The sequence below is a fragment of the Malania oleifera genome, chromosome 12, assembly GCF_029873635.1.
Source record: "Malania oleifera isolate guangnan ecotype guangnan chromosome 12, ASM2987363v1, whole genome shotgun sequence".
NCBI lineage: Eukaryota > Viridiplantae > Streptophyta > Magnoliopsida > Santalales > Ximeniaceae > Malania > Malania oleifera.
In genome coordinates, this window is record NC_080428.1 from 78,595,392 (window position 1) to 78,612,224 (window position 16,833).

The window sequence follows — 16,833 nt, forward strand, 5'->3', positions numbered from 1 at the left end:
ATCAGAATGAAAATGCAGGATTTTTGGGTTACAGTTTTCAAAAAAATTTGGGGGTTCGAGTACCATCTCTATTTTGTTGGAGAAATCGTATGTTGTATTAAAATTGTAGTATTGAGATGACCGTACCCATATTTGTATTAAACTGTATTCTTGAACTGAAAACAATATGATTTGCTGTATACCAAATAAGTGTGGAATGAACTGTTGTATGTAAAATGTTCTAGGTTTTGTAAAATCAGCTAGTGGAGGCTAATTAACATACACTAATGAGTATGGAGACATGAGTTCCAAAATTGTTCCAAGTTTTGTAAATTAGCTAGTGGCGGCTAATTGTCGTACGCTGAATCAGCTAGTGGCGGCTAATTATCGTACGCTGACGCCATGTCTCGGCTAATTACCGTGGGTGAGAGTGTCTGACTCTATATCCGAGGGTGTGAAATATCGCTTGTTCTTTCCGACTGGTCACCGATGGGTGTGCGCTACACCGTAGTGGCAACAGTATTGATGTGGGGCTTCGGTCATCACAGGTTGTCGGGTGCTCATATTAGCAACATTATTGCTGTGATGCTTTGGTTATCACAGGGTAATTGGGTACTTAGTGCAACGACACTGATCGTATGTTTGGGTATCGTATGTACTGTAACGAATTTGTGAAAAGTACTGGAACTGTATTGAAACGTATTGAACTGTATTGTATTGTGTTATGTTTTACGCTGAAATAACACTTGTATGTCACACACTGATATAACTTGCTTTCTTCTTTAATGAGAGGCGTCTCACCCCGAATATACAAATGTTTTTCTCAAGTCCTTCGAGTTGCCGAAACTAGCATCCTAGCGTCCGGAAGCGGGGGTATCGGTTAGCTGCGTTTAGTACCTATGTAAGTACGAGTTTTGTAACCAGGTTGTCATCATTGGGTTTTGTAAACTGCCGGAGTATGTATTATATTGTAGGAACGTATATTCTAGTTTTGTATAGACTCTGGTATGGTATGATGTATGTATAGAAAGAACATTTTCCGCTGCGTATTTGATGAGTATGAATATGTATGTGTATGTGTATAGGGTTTACGTATACCCCACGAGGTTGGAACCTCATTCAGTATTGTATCATGTATGTTTAATTGATACAGAGACAGGTTAGGTTACTATATTCACACCTGGGACCTGCTTGTGGGTTTGAGGTGTGACATGGGGTTTTCCTCGCCCAGTAAGGAGAGGAGGTTGTAATAGGTGTCGCTCCACTCGGTAAGCGACTATTAGTGGAATCCTCTTACTTGTGAGCTTGAGGCGGGGACGTAGGCAGTATTGGCCGAACTCTGATATCATATTTTGTGTTCCCTTATCTTCACACTTTAATTTTCGTACATGTATATGGTATTATTTATTGTCTTGATCATTTTACATACATGCTTTGAATGGTTGTGAAATATCGAGTCAATGATAAATATTTTATTTATCGGCTCAGTTTTATATTGTTGGGTAGTTGGCATATATTTAAAAAGACCTTAGGTTGCGGTATACTATTTATGGATTTGAACATACTTTAGGAAATTTTTTTTAAAATTCTAATTCATTCTCCCTCTTGGGAATACACCAAAGTCAATATATAATTTTTCAAAAAGTATAGAAGGTAGTATTTAGGGTCATGGGTTTCATAGTTTGAATTTGGATTTATATAGATGGAAAGAAAATTGAATACATGATACACATAAATCAAAGTCGAAAAATCAAATTTTGTGCCCCCATGGGCATGGAGCGGTGGAAAGGCATCAGCACGTAAGAAGGAGTATCGAGGGTTCAATTCCAGGTAGATACACTCACGGAGCCAGCAATACCTGTGGATGGTGAGAATTTACTCTTTGAGCCAGCGGGGACTGTGGATGGTGAGAGTTCGCTCTGTGAGCTAGCGGGGACCGTGGATGGTGAGAATTCTCTGTGAGCCAGCAGGGACCGTGGATGGTAATGAAGATGTGTCCCGAGGGTCGGGTTGGCCGAACGTCCAACTGATGCACGGAAGCCTTGTTCGCATTCCGAACTGTACCTAATCAGCGAGACCTAGGGGGAGGATGCTAATCCGTAGGTTTGGTGTTGCACCAGGGGGTCAAAGGACTTATTGGTGGTTGAAGTTCTTATGTAATAAAAAAAAATCAAATTTTGTGCTCCCTATAAAAAATTTAAAATATAATAAATACTTTTTTCAAACTTTTCTATATACATTTAGAAAATTAACAAAACAATGTGTACAAATTTCATAAATCTAAAAAATTAGCTAATTTTTTGTAATTTTTTTTATAAAAATAAAAGTAAAAATTTTCTCCACAAATAAACGGCCCTAAAATTTCAAACTGTCCAAACTCAGCTTAAGATTACTTTTATATATATATATATATATATATGAATGAGAGAGAGAAAGAGAGACAGAGAGAGAGAGGACTGTTATTTTACCATAAATGAGGGCAAATGGGAAAACAGGAAAAGAATACTTGAGTAGGGAGAGCATCGATTTTCTGGGAAACTTCTGGATCTAGTTTTAACCGTTGGATGATGAATGGTGATCAGAGGACATCCAACGGCCGAAACCAACGCACCTCAGTCCGAACAACCCCACCGCTGTGGCCATCTCTTCGATTTTCTGCAGATGCCACCGACGCGAGCACCTCGCCCTCCGGCAATTCTCTTCCTCTGACTCCCGGCCAACAATACGAAAAATGAAGCAGAGAACGTGGCCGGCCAGATCGGAGGCCTCCCGTTTCGCGGCCTTTCCTCTTGAGAACGTCAATGAGAAGAAGGAGGGCGAGCTCCGCCACTTAGGGTTTCGTTCCAAACACCACAGCTCCACCAGAGAGGCGAAGTGCATCCTGTTCCGATCGAGATCATCGTCATCGTCTTCGTCTTCGTCGCACTCATTGGACGGTCGCGATTTCTCGGCCCTTCCGTACGACGTGCTGGTGAAGATCGCGGCTTCTTTCACGCTCCCGAACCTGCAGGCGGCGTCCTTGGTGTGCCGAGCGTGGAGGGATGCGCTTCAGCCGCTGAGGGAGGCGATGCTGCTTCTGCGTTGGGGGAAGAGGTTTAAGCACGGCCGAGATGGGGTTCGCGCCAATTTGAACAAAGCTTTGGACTCCTTCTTGAAAGGTGCGGCTCGAGGGTCTACTTTGGCTATGGTGGATGCGGGTCTAGTTTATTGGGAGATGGGGAAGAAGGTGGAGGGGATTGCTTTGTATAAGAAAGCCGCCGAGCTCGGTGATCCCGCTGGGCAATGTAATTTGGGCATTGCTTACTTGCAAGGTACCATTTTGATTAGAGCTTACAGCTCGAATGTGGGTAAATTTGACTCTTGATTTCCCTTTCAATTAATGGAATTTTTTTATTTTTTATCATGCCATTTCCTCCACCCATAATGCTATTATTGGAACTGGATAACCGATCATTACTATATTACTAGTTAGCGTGAGATGAACATTGTTTTTCTTTTTATGGGCGATTTTTTTTTTTTTTTGGGGGGGGGGGGGGGGAAGCTTTTTGGGTGTTGGAAGTAGGAAGTTATGATTTTAAAATTCAGTATAAGTTGTAGGAGCTGCTACGCCTGGCTGGGCGTAGGAGGAAGTGTGTTGCTTGGTTAATGTAATTCTGCTCCAAACAATGCAATGCATGTTGCTATTAGCTGGAGGAATGGGGAGCTTGCAATGGATGCAAGATTGTAACTATCATGCTGTTGAAGTTTTTTCTCAATTTTGTTTCCCTTCTGCCTTAATACTTGAGAGCATCTTTGTATAATTTATTACACTTCATTAACTTGGAAGTGTGATTGTGTGAGGATCTTGTGGACTTGTTATCAAACCTTTCACACACTAGCAGCTGATGAAAGACTGAGGTTGCCATGGAAGACTTTTCATACGGATGCTGCTACTGGGAAAGATCTTGTGTTTGATTTAACTGTTGTATGTTGAACAACCTGGACATAGTGAAAAGTAAGACGGTTTATGTTGAATATGCTTCAAAGCTTCTGGGAAGGAACTTCATATTGTTTTGGTTGTATCAGCAATACACAACCACCCTCAGCTTAGGAATAACTTTCAGTTCAAACGAATATTTTTTGTTACTGATATTCCATTTTCTTTATTATATTTTTTGTTAAGTTTGTTATAGAGAATATTCTGGTTTCCTCCTCCTTGTGTATATATATACAGCACTGTGCTGAGTTTACGTATTGTGAAAAGTAAAGGGGCATTCAGCAAGAATTCAATTTCATCTTTTATCCTTTGTTTATTTTCTGTTTTCTTCTTTTCATCATGGTATCAGAGATCTATTAGGACTCACGTCCATTTTCTCCAATTTCTCGTCTGCAGCATGGCTGAGTCTCCTGTTGCATCCTTTTCATACACGCAACCTCATGCTATTTCACTTCCTTCTCCCATCAATATGATTACAGTGACGTTAACTCATGACAATTATTTACTGTGGAAGACACAACTCATACCCTATCTCAAAGGTCAGAACCTATTTGGATACATTGATGGCTCTACTGTCCCTCCTCACTAGCTCGGCAAAAACAAGACACCATCTCCTGAGTTTCTCGCTTGGCAACAACAGGATCAAGCCATCATCAGTGTTCTGATCTCCTCTCTTTCTAAAGCACTGATTGCTCATGTCCTCGCAGCTACTTCTTCCCGTGAGGTGTGGACAACTCTTGAAGATTTGTTTGCTGCAAAATCAAATGCTAGCATTATGCAAGTTCAACTCCAGCTCACCACCCTCAAGAAGGGTTCAGAATTCATCCCTGAATACTATCGTCGTGTTAAGCTCCTTCAGGATTCTCTTGCCATGGTCGGTAAAATCATTCCATCATTTGATTTCATTACATATTTCCTGGCTGGTTTAGGCTTCGACTATGACTCTCTTGTTACATCCATCACTACTCGTGTGGATCCACTTACTCTTGCGCAAGTATACAACCATCTCCTGACTCATGAGGCACGTTTGAACCATTAGAGTTCCACACTTGCAGCATCTTCTAAATTTTTTGCTGACTCCACTCAAACAAAATCTGCTACCAGCTTCTCTCACGGCCCTGGTTTCTCACACGTCAGGGGCAATTTTAGAGGTCGTGGTGGTCGTGGCAGGCATGGTGGTCGTCATCTCTCCTCCTCCCCAGTTTCCTTTTCACCTAATCGACCCACTTGCCAGGTCTGTCATAAAAGAGGTCATACTACCATCTCCTGTTACCACAAATTTGATTATAGCTACCAATCTCCCCCTCCACCTTCCCTCTCAGCACACCTTACTTCAGGCCCACAATTTCAGCAACCCTCTTCCGTGTCTATAGACCCCAACTGGTACCCCGATTCTGCTGCTACCCACCACTTCACCCATGATTTTTCTAATCTCTCTCTTAACCCATCTATACAAAGGTGATGAACAAGTTCGTGTTGGTGATGACTCTTCTCTCCCAATACATCATGTTGGCAGCTCCACCATCTCTTCCTCCAATGGCAGTATTCTTCTCTTCAAACTCTTATCATGTTCCATCAATTTCTTAGAATTTAATTTCAGTCTGGAAATTATGTGAGGATAATTCTGTATTTTTTAAGTTTCACTCTTCTTTTTTTTGTATGAAGGATTCACAAACTCAACAGGTTCTCCTTCGCGGTTCTACTAAGGATGACATGTACGTGTTCCCACCTTCATCTCCTCAAGCTCATGTTGGTGAGCGTGTCTCCTCTTTTCAGTGGCATATTCGTCTCGGTCATCCTTCCATGCAATTAGTACATAAACTCATCTCACAGATGTCTCTGCCCACCAAATCCTCTTCCTCTTTGGGTTTATGCTCTTCGTGCTGCAAGGCTAAACTTCACTAGCTCCCATATGGTCGCTCACCTCATCTTTCATCCGCCTCACTTTATCTCATTTTCTCGGATGTTTGGGGCCCTGCACCGTTGATCTCTTGTGGTGGTTTTCGTTATTATGTTTCCTTTGTTGATGACTACAGTCAGTTTACTTGGATTTTTCCGTTAAAATGTAAATCTGATGCAACCTCTTTTTGTTTTTCAAACGCCATGTAGAGACTCTCTTTAATACAAAAATCCGTTCATTACAATCTGATTGGCGTGGTGAATTTCGAACTCTTAATAACGTGTTAAAGTCTTTTGGTATTTGTCATCGCATCTCTTGTCCCCATGCTCATTCACAAAATGGCTCGATTGAAAGAAAACATAGGCACATTGTGGAAGCAGGTCTTGCCCTTCTTGCTCATTCCTCTTTGCCTCAATCTTACTGGTTCGATGCCTTTGTTACTGCCGCTTTCTTAATCAGTCGTCTACCCTCCCCCATCTTAAATAACAAATCACCATTTGAAGTTTTATTTCATCACAAACCCGACTACATTTTTTTAAAAACCTTTGGCTGTCAATGTTGGCCTAATCTTAGGCTATATAATCAACACAAAATGGACTTCAGATCCCTTCCTTGTGTTTTTCTCGGATATAGTTCTTCTCATCATGGGTATTTGTGCTTTCATGTTCCTACTGGCCATATGTACATCTCCTGGGATGTTTTATTTGATGAAAATGTTTTTCCATTTTCCGCTTCCAGTTTCAACTCACTTCAGCATCGTCCAGCTCAGCCCACTCAGTCTCACACTTCCCTACCTCCTCTCATTCGGCCCATTAGATCTTCCCCCACTACTATATCCCCAACTCGGCCCGGCCCATCATCTCCTCCCAGTAACATTGGGCCTTCAACCCACTCTTCCATCCCTCACTCCCAAACCCAGCTGCCGCTAGTCTCACCTGATCCCGCTTCTTCCTCTCGGCAATCCACTCCTATATCTAGGGCTTCCCTCGACTCGTCATCGTCGCCACACTCTCCTTCGCTTTCTTCTTCTTCTCCCTCCGCGATTCCTACCACGTCCTTTCATCCCATGCAAACAAGAGCACGAGCATAAAAATCTTGCCCTAAAATCCGAACTGATGGCACCATTCCTTGGCCTCCACCTCGCGCCCATACCATTGCCGTTGTTGTTCCAGAGGAGCCCACTTCTGTTACTCAGGCCTCTAAATTTCATGAATGGAGGCATGCGATGCAGGTTGAGTTTGCCCTGATGTCCACCAATACATGGTCTCTTGTTCCTCTTGCTCCCAATCAAAATGCCGTTGGTTGTCGCTGGATTTTTAAGACAAAGCATTTGTCTAATGGCTCCACTGAGAGACGAAAAGCCCAATTGGTTGCCTAAGGTTATAGCCAACTTGAAGGTTTGGATTACAATGAAACTTTTAGCCCTGTGATCAAACCTACCACAATCAGGTTAGTTCTTACCATTGCAGTCTCGTCTTGTTGGCCGATTCATCAATTGGATGTTCAGAATGCCTTTTTACATGGCAATTTAGATGAGCAGGTTTTCATGACTCAACCTCGTGGGTTTATTCATCCACAATTTCCTCACTATGTCTGCAAACTCAATCGTGCTCTCAACGGCCTTAAACAGGCTCCTCGAGCCTAATGTGCTAGGCTCAGCTCTCGACTGCTGGAACTAGGATTTGTTGTTTCAAAATCAGATACCACTTTATTCATTTATCAGCATCAATCAGTAACAGTTTACTTCATTGTCTATGTCGATGATATTGTGATTACAGGCTCTAGTTCGAGTGTTATCTCTCACTTCATATCTGTTCTGACCTCAGATTTTCCTATGAAGGATCTGGGATCTTTACACTACTTCTTGGGTGTTGAATGTCATCATACCTCTGCTGGGCTCATGCTTTGTCGACAGAATTATATCTTAGATTTACTCAACAAAACAAGTATGATGAACTGCAAGCCAGTCACCAGCCCTATGTCCTCCTCCACAAAATTGTCTGCTTTTGACTCCACTCCTGTTCCAGATCCTACGCTATATCAAAGTGTAGTGGGTAGCTTACAGTACTTACTCTTCACCAGACCAGACCCTGCTTTCTCTGTCAATCGAGTTTGTCAGTTCATGCATGCTCCATGCTTATCTCACTGGCAGAGTGTTAAGCGCATCTTACGCTATTTAAAGTATACTCTGCATTATGGTTTACTGTTGCAACCTTCCAACACTTCATCCTTGGTTACCGATGCTGACTGGGCAGGGTGTCTCGATGACAGAAAATCAACTTGAGGTTACTGTGTCTTTTATGGTGGCAACTTAATTTCATGGAGCTCAAAGAAGCAATCTACCATTGCCAGATCCAGCACAGAGGCTGAGTACAAGGCCCTAGCTCATGCCACTTGTGAACCACTGTGGTTACAATCTCTATTATCTGAATTGGGTGTTTTCTTGTCCACCTCTCCAACTCTCTTTTGTGATAACTTGGGAGCAACCTACTTGTCTATGAATCTAGTAATGCATTCTCGAACTAAACATGTTGATGTTGACTATCATTTTGTTCGCGATCGAATTCAAGCAATTAATAAATCAGTTTTGTGTGCATGAATAACTAGGAGTGAGTTGTGGTAATTAATAAATCTAAAGCATGGTTACATGATGTGGAAGTGGGCATGGGCTTGGGCTTGGGCTTGGGTGCAGGTAAGTGGGGGAGGTGCAGAAGAATTAAAGTTTAGGAGCGTCTGGGGAGTCCACCTATGTTATATATTCTATCGACAACAATGTGTCTGAAGTTATAAAATACAACTACCACATAATATTTTCAAAGAAATCTCTTAATACTTTAGCATATAAATTAACATAATTAAAAAGAAAATATATTCACATTAAAAATGCCTAAGAAATTGCAAATTTTATTACAATTTCATCTTTATTTAATGGAAAATAATAAATTCTATGACATATCGCCAAATAAAAGAGGTTTATAATGACGGGGAACAAAGTTCAATATTGACAAGTGTGTGGTTATGTCGCATTTGGAGTGGGGTTCTATCAAGGTTCTTTGTAATTAGTGTGCCTAGGAAGAAGGTTCTTGTAACTAAGTAGTGGGAGTTCATTGTTGGACCCCCTCCTACATTTTAGATGGTATCGTTGCAGGTGATATGGTAGAACTGTAGAATACAATCCTGCTTCCCGTGCATCAAGTTCCATTTTAGAATCTATTTTTTGTTACTATTATATGAAGATTACTCATATAATCTCCTTGGATGCACGGTTTTGGCATCAAGATGGTTCTGTATTATCATTTTATGGGTTTCTAAAACCTCACTCAGTATCCCTGCTGCTAGGTGCTTAAGTTGTTATTGTTTATGCAGCTGAACCTCCAAGTCCGAAGGAGGCTGTTAAGTGGTTGTATCGAGCTTCCATTGCTGGCCATGTCCGTGCTCAGTACCAACTTGCACTTTGTATCCATCAAGGCCGTGGGTTGGATCGCGATCTAACAGAAGCTGTATGTTGTTTGCCCTTATACTTGACTTTTATTCTTGGGATGAGTGTTAAAATTTTTTGGACCACATTTGAAGCATTGTACTTTAAACTATTTTCTGATATTGACAAATGATTTTCCTTTTGTAAGATTCAGTAGTTGTGATTTACAGCTACTCCCTCTCTTGACGGTAATTCATTTTCCTAGAAATTTGTTATTAGATACAATTTCTTTTCTTTATTTTAGTTATAATGAAATTTCATCTGGTTATTGACTTTCTATTGTTACGTTGCTGAATTTGTTTTCCAATACCAGATAGAATACAAGATTGTTAATTAGGCAGTAGTATTTTTAATTGCTTTAACATTTTTTTAGGATAATGGACCATTTTAATTACAAAAAAACACAGAACGACACACATGGAGAAACAAACAGCTGTTGTCCAAAACAAGAAGGAGCCTCCACTCCTAACGTGCACCTATCTTATCAGCATTCAAAATATTCCCTATGCATTCCCATCTCTAAGCATCAAAATCACATGTTCTACAATTTCTATATCAATTATTATATAACATCACCTGACAAACTTGAACATTTTGTTGTTCCTTTCAAGTTAAATACAGTAACTGCTGCCGCCAATAGAGCTCTGCATTTGTTACCTGAAGCTGACTTCTCATTCAAATCTTTGTCGCAACTTTTCAACTTCATCCTCCCATTTTCTGAAATTTTCTTCCAATGTTGGTAGTTCTCATTTCAGCTGCTCAAATCGTTTTTAGCATAATCTAATGCAAAAAAGGAACAAGACATATTCTTTTGCTGTCATAAAAAAGCAACCAACAAGGGTTAAATAGTTATTTAAAATTCTCTTTTTACCAGTGGTTTTGTCGATAGCATTTTCCTCAAAATGAAGATGTCTAGGAATATGGTTTTTGAACCCCACCATTCTATAGCACAATAGGAATCTGTTCCCTTATTGCTTTCCTACATTTCTTGATACTGTAGATATCACTCTTCTCAGACCTGCGACTATTTTGATTCTTTCGAAGGATCGTACAAAGGGAGTGTGTTAATGAGCTGCCATACCTCAGCTTGATCTACAGTAGATACCATGGGTATGCCATCCATTAAAATATTATTATAGAAACCACCTTTGATCTTTTTGTTTGAATTCGAATCTTAAATTGTATTTTCACGAGATTTTGTTCTACATTAGATCGAAAATGCAATCAACTATATGTGTTTCTCCCATTACTGCTTACGTGAATAATTGCTTTAGCATTTTCATATAATTTTTTTATAATTTTTTCTTGCAACAGGCTAGATGGTATCTGAGAGCTGCAGAAGGTGGGTATGTGCGAGCTATGTATAATACTTCATTGTGCTACTCATTAGGAGAAGGTCTGGTGCATAGTCATAGACAAGCGAAGAAATGGATGAAGCGGGCAGCTGATCATGGTCATAGTAAAGCTCAATTCGAGCATGGACTTGGTCTCTTCTCTGTATGTGTTTATGCTGAGTAACTCTTATTTTTTTTAATTTAGATTAATTTTGATTTGTGGAAGATAATATACTGCATGAAGTAAAATGATACGTATTGGTTTTTGTCTCCATGTTAGAAAATAATGAGTCCATGTGTTTTACTGTTAAGTTGGCATTACTGAGAACAAATATATTTAGCTCTAGTATAGAATATGATAAAGATTTTCATGTCACTGCTTGGGCAGGAAGGAGAGATGATGAAAGCTGTAGTGTACTTGGAGCTAGCTACACGTGCAGGCGAGACAGCTGCAGCTCGCGTGAAAAATGTAATTCTGCAGCAATTGTCATCGAATGCTCATGATCGAGTAATGCATCTTGTTGACACATGGCGTTCATTGCCTTCATCTCACTGAATTCCATCGGCTCCGTCATATGTTTACACTTATGGCTTTGGAGGTTGCATTTGTTTGCTGATGAGAAAAATGCAAGGAAAATGGGAGTGGGAGTGGGAGTGAAAATGTGAGGAGGATAAGGTGAGCCATGGGACTTACATTACATGTATCCCACTATACATTCTTATTTCCATTCCATTTTTATACCGACATGCTCCCAAGTGCATCCGTAGACTATGGTTCTTAAGCCCCTTTTATGTATGATATGATAGCTACCACTGTATGCAGTTGTCATGGTTAACAAGATGAGGTCATCTGGAATTCTCCTCTAACACGTCTTTCATGATCTTTGGGTGGCAGATACATGTGTTTGCCAAGTTGAGATACTAAGTCTAGGTTGCTGGTTGGTTTTGTTTCTTCTTTAGTACCCAAAAAGAAAGTCATGTAAACTATATGCTTTCAAGGATTATATGCATATAAAATTAGACACTTACTGTGTTGAGCAATGAAAATGATGAGTTGGTACACCCTTGTTTAAGATCAACATGTTTTACTGCCTGTTTTTTGTGAATTTTCAGGAAGTTAAGAACAAATTTTACTTGCAAAAATTCCTTTGTCAGGGCCTCATAAATTTTTATGCCGTCCAAGAAAAAGTATTTAGTACTAATTTTTTCTTTTGTCCATTATTAATATTCAAAAATGATAAGCCCGAGAAAATTAATGTCTTTTTTTACAGTTATAATTTGGTTATCTTTTATTTTTGTAGTATAATTGCCGTCATGCAAGCTTTGATCTGAATTGTCTATGAAGGTGGTTATTTTAAAACATGGCTATTGTTTTATTCATCACATTGGTCCATCATTCTGCATGAAGATTAGAAAAATCGAATCATTGCTCATTCTTGAGTATGGTTCAGAGGATGCCTATGATCCGAGAGAGAGAGAGAGAGAGAGAGAGAGAGAGAGAGAGCCATGCTGTTGTCATCATTTTCATTTCAGAAAATGGAAATTGACTACCAACGTGAGCACCTAGCAAGTATTAAACAACTAATTTATGTATAAACAGAGTAAGAAAATGCAACCGTAGCAATTTGGTACAAGCATGAACAGATTTCCCATTAAAAACTGGGTCCCCCCGGCTGATTAAAATGCGCGTTCAAGGCGCGAAAGATTGGCTTTGAGGTAAAACACCACTGTGATACAGATGAAGGTGATACATTGCCTTGGAAATCAATTCCCTCAACTGAGGATGTTGGGCAGCCAACGTGCGATCTGCCCCCTCAAGAGTGGTCAACACCCTTGCTTGCTCCAAAGCCTCGCTGTTACCAGCATGCAATGCAAGATAACACAGGAGCACCAGTCCATTCAACATTGCCCGCTCGTTGCCTCTCAGCAACCTCAGCAGGGATGGGACACCTTCGAACTCGATTATCGCCTTCGAATGTTCCATACAGAGGAAGTTTTCAGGACAAGCAAACTTTGCCAGTGCAATGGCAGCCTCCGTTGCAACATCTAAGTTCTTATGGCCGATGTGGGAGACTAAAGGACCGATAACTCGCGTCTCTCTCGCGGGGAAGGTTCGAGCCAATGACCCAATTGATTTAATTGCGGGAATTTGCAGTGACGAGCAATCTGCCTCCTTGATCATCCTCAGGAGCTCATCCACCACTGCCTTTGCGGCCGGAGAGTTGGTCCTGAAAGCCGCCCGTCTAAGGTCGGGATTGGATTCGGCCGCAGCCGTGATCTCCATTAGAGTCATCAAACAGTTAGCCTGCAACTCTCCCTGCTCCTTCTCAATGAGCTTGGCTAAACATAGCAGCCCTTTTGTCTCAGTTATTCTCTTACTGTTCGACACACTATTTTTGGCAAGCCTCCACAAGGCCTCCGCGCAGCTAATTTTCAGCTGAAGTTTCACTTCAGGCCGCTCGTTCTCCCTCTCTCTCTTTTGATTAATACCTCGACTGCTACTACTGCTCCTCTCCCGGTACAAGGATGAAGAAGACGAAGAATTCGAATGGGGGCGTGGTGGGTTCGCCTTCATTAACGATTTCTTCTCCATTTCCTTGTTAATCTGAACAATAGAGTGAATAGAATGCTTACCCAATTGAGGAGCCTTCGGTTCCTCTAAAGCCGTATCGAAAGACAACAGCGAAACGAGAGGCCTAATTGCGTTCTCCCTCGCGAAGTCCTCTTGCGCAACTGGGTCTTGCTGCGCCATTCGCGCCACCAAATTCGCGATCCAGATTTGAACTTTCATTGGGGAAATTTTAAGAACCTGAACAATTGCCGGAACCCCAAGTTCGTTTACGATAACCCTAACCCTATCTTGAGAATTAGAGAGGTTACAGAGAGCTGTGGCGGCCGCAATTTGAGCTTCGGGTGAGGAATTTTCCTTCAAAAGCTTCAATAGCGGCAGAACCCCACGTTCTTCGACAATAATCTTCTTGTTCCTATCGTTGTCTTGCGCGAGCGAGGCGAGTTCGTTGGCCGCTTCTGTGCGATCGGGCAGTTGACCCATCTGAACCGAGGCGATGAAGGACCAAACCCAGGAAAGAATCGGGTCGTTGCTGGCGATCGGCGGGAGAGAGAGCACGATGCCGCCGCCGTTGCCAGAGGCGTCGCAGTCAAGGACGCTGAGCAGCCACCGCATGTCGCCGATGGAGGCGTCGAGGAGAGCGAAGAGCTTGCGGAAGTCGGTGGCGCTGGTGATGGTAACAACGCGGCGGAGAACGCTGCGGCGCTTGCACTTGCGGACCAGGACCAGGGCGCGCTCGAGGTTCTTGGAGACCTCAGCGGCGACGCGGCGGACGGGGCGCTCGTAGAGGGAAACCGTGGAGGTCGCGAGGCGGACGACGGAACGGAGCATCTGGGAAAGACGGTCCACTTGCTTTCCGACCTCGGAGCACTCGAACTTGAAGGACTCGGCCTCCTCCACCGCCTTCCGAGTTCGCTCCGACAGTAGGATCGGGTAGGAGAGCTCGTCTTCGATCCGGGTCTCCTCTGTAACCGCGATCGGTTCATCCATGATGCAAGTAAAAACAATAAACAAAAAAACCCAGAAACTGTTTCTCAAATATCTCTAGAATTCATCATCAACAATACAACAAGAAGAACAACTTCTTATTCTCTCTTCGTGTTCTTGAGGTTAATCAACTGATTAGGGTTCTAGTCGTGGTTCCGACTATGGTGTGCTTGGTTGGTTGGTCGGGTGATTTTTTGCGGATGTTTATGTTTACGTGGGAAAGTGCTTTCCGGGAAAGGGGATGGTTTTCTTGTCTAAGAATTGCAACTGCCAAAGAAAAAGTAATGAAGAAGTGGTTGGGTGGCGCGTGGGAGGGACGTTGGGAGTGCATACGACGGTAACCGCCGAGTTAAGTTATGTGGAAGTTTCTTGACGCAAAGAAGCGGAGGCCTCCTCGTCAGTCAGTCTTTGACGTTACTTCCACTAGTGTTCCTCGTCCGTCAGTCTCTGACGTTACTTCCACTAGTGTTCCTCCCCCACTCGCTTTCGGTGGTGGTTTCGTGGCTTTCCCAACACACACACACACACTCTCTCTCTCTCTCTCTCTCTCTCTTAAAATTTAATAATTTTTTTTATAAAAAAAATATGAAGTCTTGGTCTGGACGAGCAGGGCCCGCAGAATCCTGCCATTTTTATGTGATGAAAATTAAATTATAAGGTTGACACGATGGTTGAGAATCCTGCCATTCCCCTCTCTCTAAAATAATTATTTTTTTATAATAAATAAACAATCTAAAATAATACGCACATATAACTTATCCTTTTTTTTTTTTTGAAAATTTTATCCTTTATTAGGATACAAGAAAATCAACTCTATTCACAAATTATTTGGACTAAATTCGATTTTACTCGAATTAGAGTTTAATATGGACTATTCAAATAGTGTAATAAGCCAAGTTTAAGTTTTGTAACATTGCTCATGAGTTTAATAAAATTTTTATAATTTTTTATATTATATAAGTTAAATAATATTTATTTTATACTTATATTTAATATTATATATATTACATTCTTTTATACTATTTTTATATTATTTTACAAACAAGTTAGAGTTCAAATTTTAATAATTTATAATCGAGTTAAGTTCAAGTTTAACAATTTTGTACTTGATCGAGATCTGAGTTTTGAACTCAATATTTTTTAGTCGAATTGAGTTCGAGTATTCTACTACGTTGACTTGATTGATTCGAATACGTTCGTAATGGGATAATAGTTCTCAGTTTATTTTCAAAATTGATAATAAAATTTTATTATCTTTATTCTTTTTATACATAATTTCTTATTAAGATTAAAATAAAATAAGCATTTGATGAGTTTAAATATGACTAAAATAAAAAATATCCTTAATTTTTTAAAAATTTTTGAAAATTTTGATAATTTCTTCAAATATATTTATATTATTTTTGGTTTTCATGTAAAATAAAATTGTCCTTATAGTACTGAATGGTGAGTTTCAAAACACAATAATTAAGTAAAATAGCTATAGTTATTTCTATTTTTATTATACTTATTTTTATTTTATTATTTAAACCATATTTTTAAGTTTCTATTTGATTTTATGGAAAAAAAAATGTGTATTTATTCAATGAATTATAAAATATTATATTTTATTAAATTAATTTATCTATTTTAATAATATAAAAATAAAAAATATTTAAGTAATTAGTATTACTCAATAATTTTAAATATAGTAATTTCAAACAATAAACTTTTCACCAACTTCTTATCCATTTAAAAATTCTCCCCATATCCCATCCTATCTTGTCTCCCACAGTTTTTCAAAATAGATCTAGTTAAAAAAAAAAGAGAGCAGCACAAATAAGGAGATTGGGAAAAGTAAAACAAAACCCAACCACTATAACCCCACATTTAGTAGAGGGAATGAGAAAGAAAAATGGGAGTCCATTTTTTGTCCTCCTTTTGGTAAGTAAAATAAATAAATAAAATGATAAAAAATTTTCTTCCAAAAAATAAATGATAATATGTTTTTTTTTTTTTGTTAGAGGGGAAAAAATGAGCGCAATATATTTATTTAATTATTTATTTTGGAAGGTTCATTTTCTTTATTTTTTGTTCAAGATAGATAGTGTTTTAGAATGACAACTCTCATGAAAATGCATCGGACTAATTACTAACCAACAATTATCCTATAGTTCGTTTACGCCCATTGAAATTTTAGAAAATAATATGTTATACATTAAATTATAAAATATCAACATTAAAAACTTGATTATTTCCCCACTAAAATTACAAAGTAAAAGGATTTTACTAACAATATTAATCCATATTAAGTGAAAGAGATTATTTATTAAATCAGCTAAAGTGAAAAATAGTCAAAATGTTCCTCGAGAGACACTCTAGTTGTGTTGACTTTTATGGATGCTTCTATCTTGAGTTTAGGCTTTAAAAAAATTAATACTTAAAATTTTTGCTTTGTATGTTTTTATATTTTTCTTACCTTCTATGCAAGCATATACATGTTGCTCCCTCAGTAAAAGTAAAAGAAAGATTCACAAGGTAATACCGCTAAAAATAAATGTATGCATGAAATAAAAGGCAAAGAGAATCATGCAAAACATATATATATATATATATATATATATATATATA

At 39.7% G+C, this 16,833-nt stretch overlaps 2 protein-coding genes across 2 annotated transcripts; one reads left to right on the plus strand and one right to left on the minus strand.

Annotated features, from left to right (window-relative positions):
* The first annotated feature begins 2,406 nt into the window (after positions 1-2,406).
* Positions 2,407-11,740, plus strand: LOC131144531 (F-box protein At1g70590). The gene is made up of 4 exons (XM_058093226.1): positions 2,407-3,290; positions 9,222-9,355; positions 10,648-10,830; positions 11,056-11,740. The coding sequence occupies exons 1-4, from the start codon at positions 2,711-2,713 to the stop codon at positions 11,221-11,223; spliced, it is 1,065 nt and encodes a 354-aa protein (XP_057949209.1). The 5' UTR covers positions 2,407-2,710; the 3' UTR covers positions 11,224-11,740.
* A 498-nt stretch (positions 11,741-12,238) lies between these two features.
* On the minus strand, positions 12,239-14,652 carry LOC131144532 (uncharacterized). The gene has a single exon (XM_058093227.1). It carries the CDS (start codon positions 14,224-14,226, stop codon positions 12,358-12,360), a length of 1,869 nt encoding a protein of 622 aa, XP_057949210.1. The 5' UTR covers positions 14,227-14,652; the 3' UTR covers positions 12,239-12,357.
* Between the last annotated feature and the right edge of the window lie 2,181 nt (positions 14,653-16,833).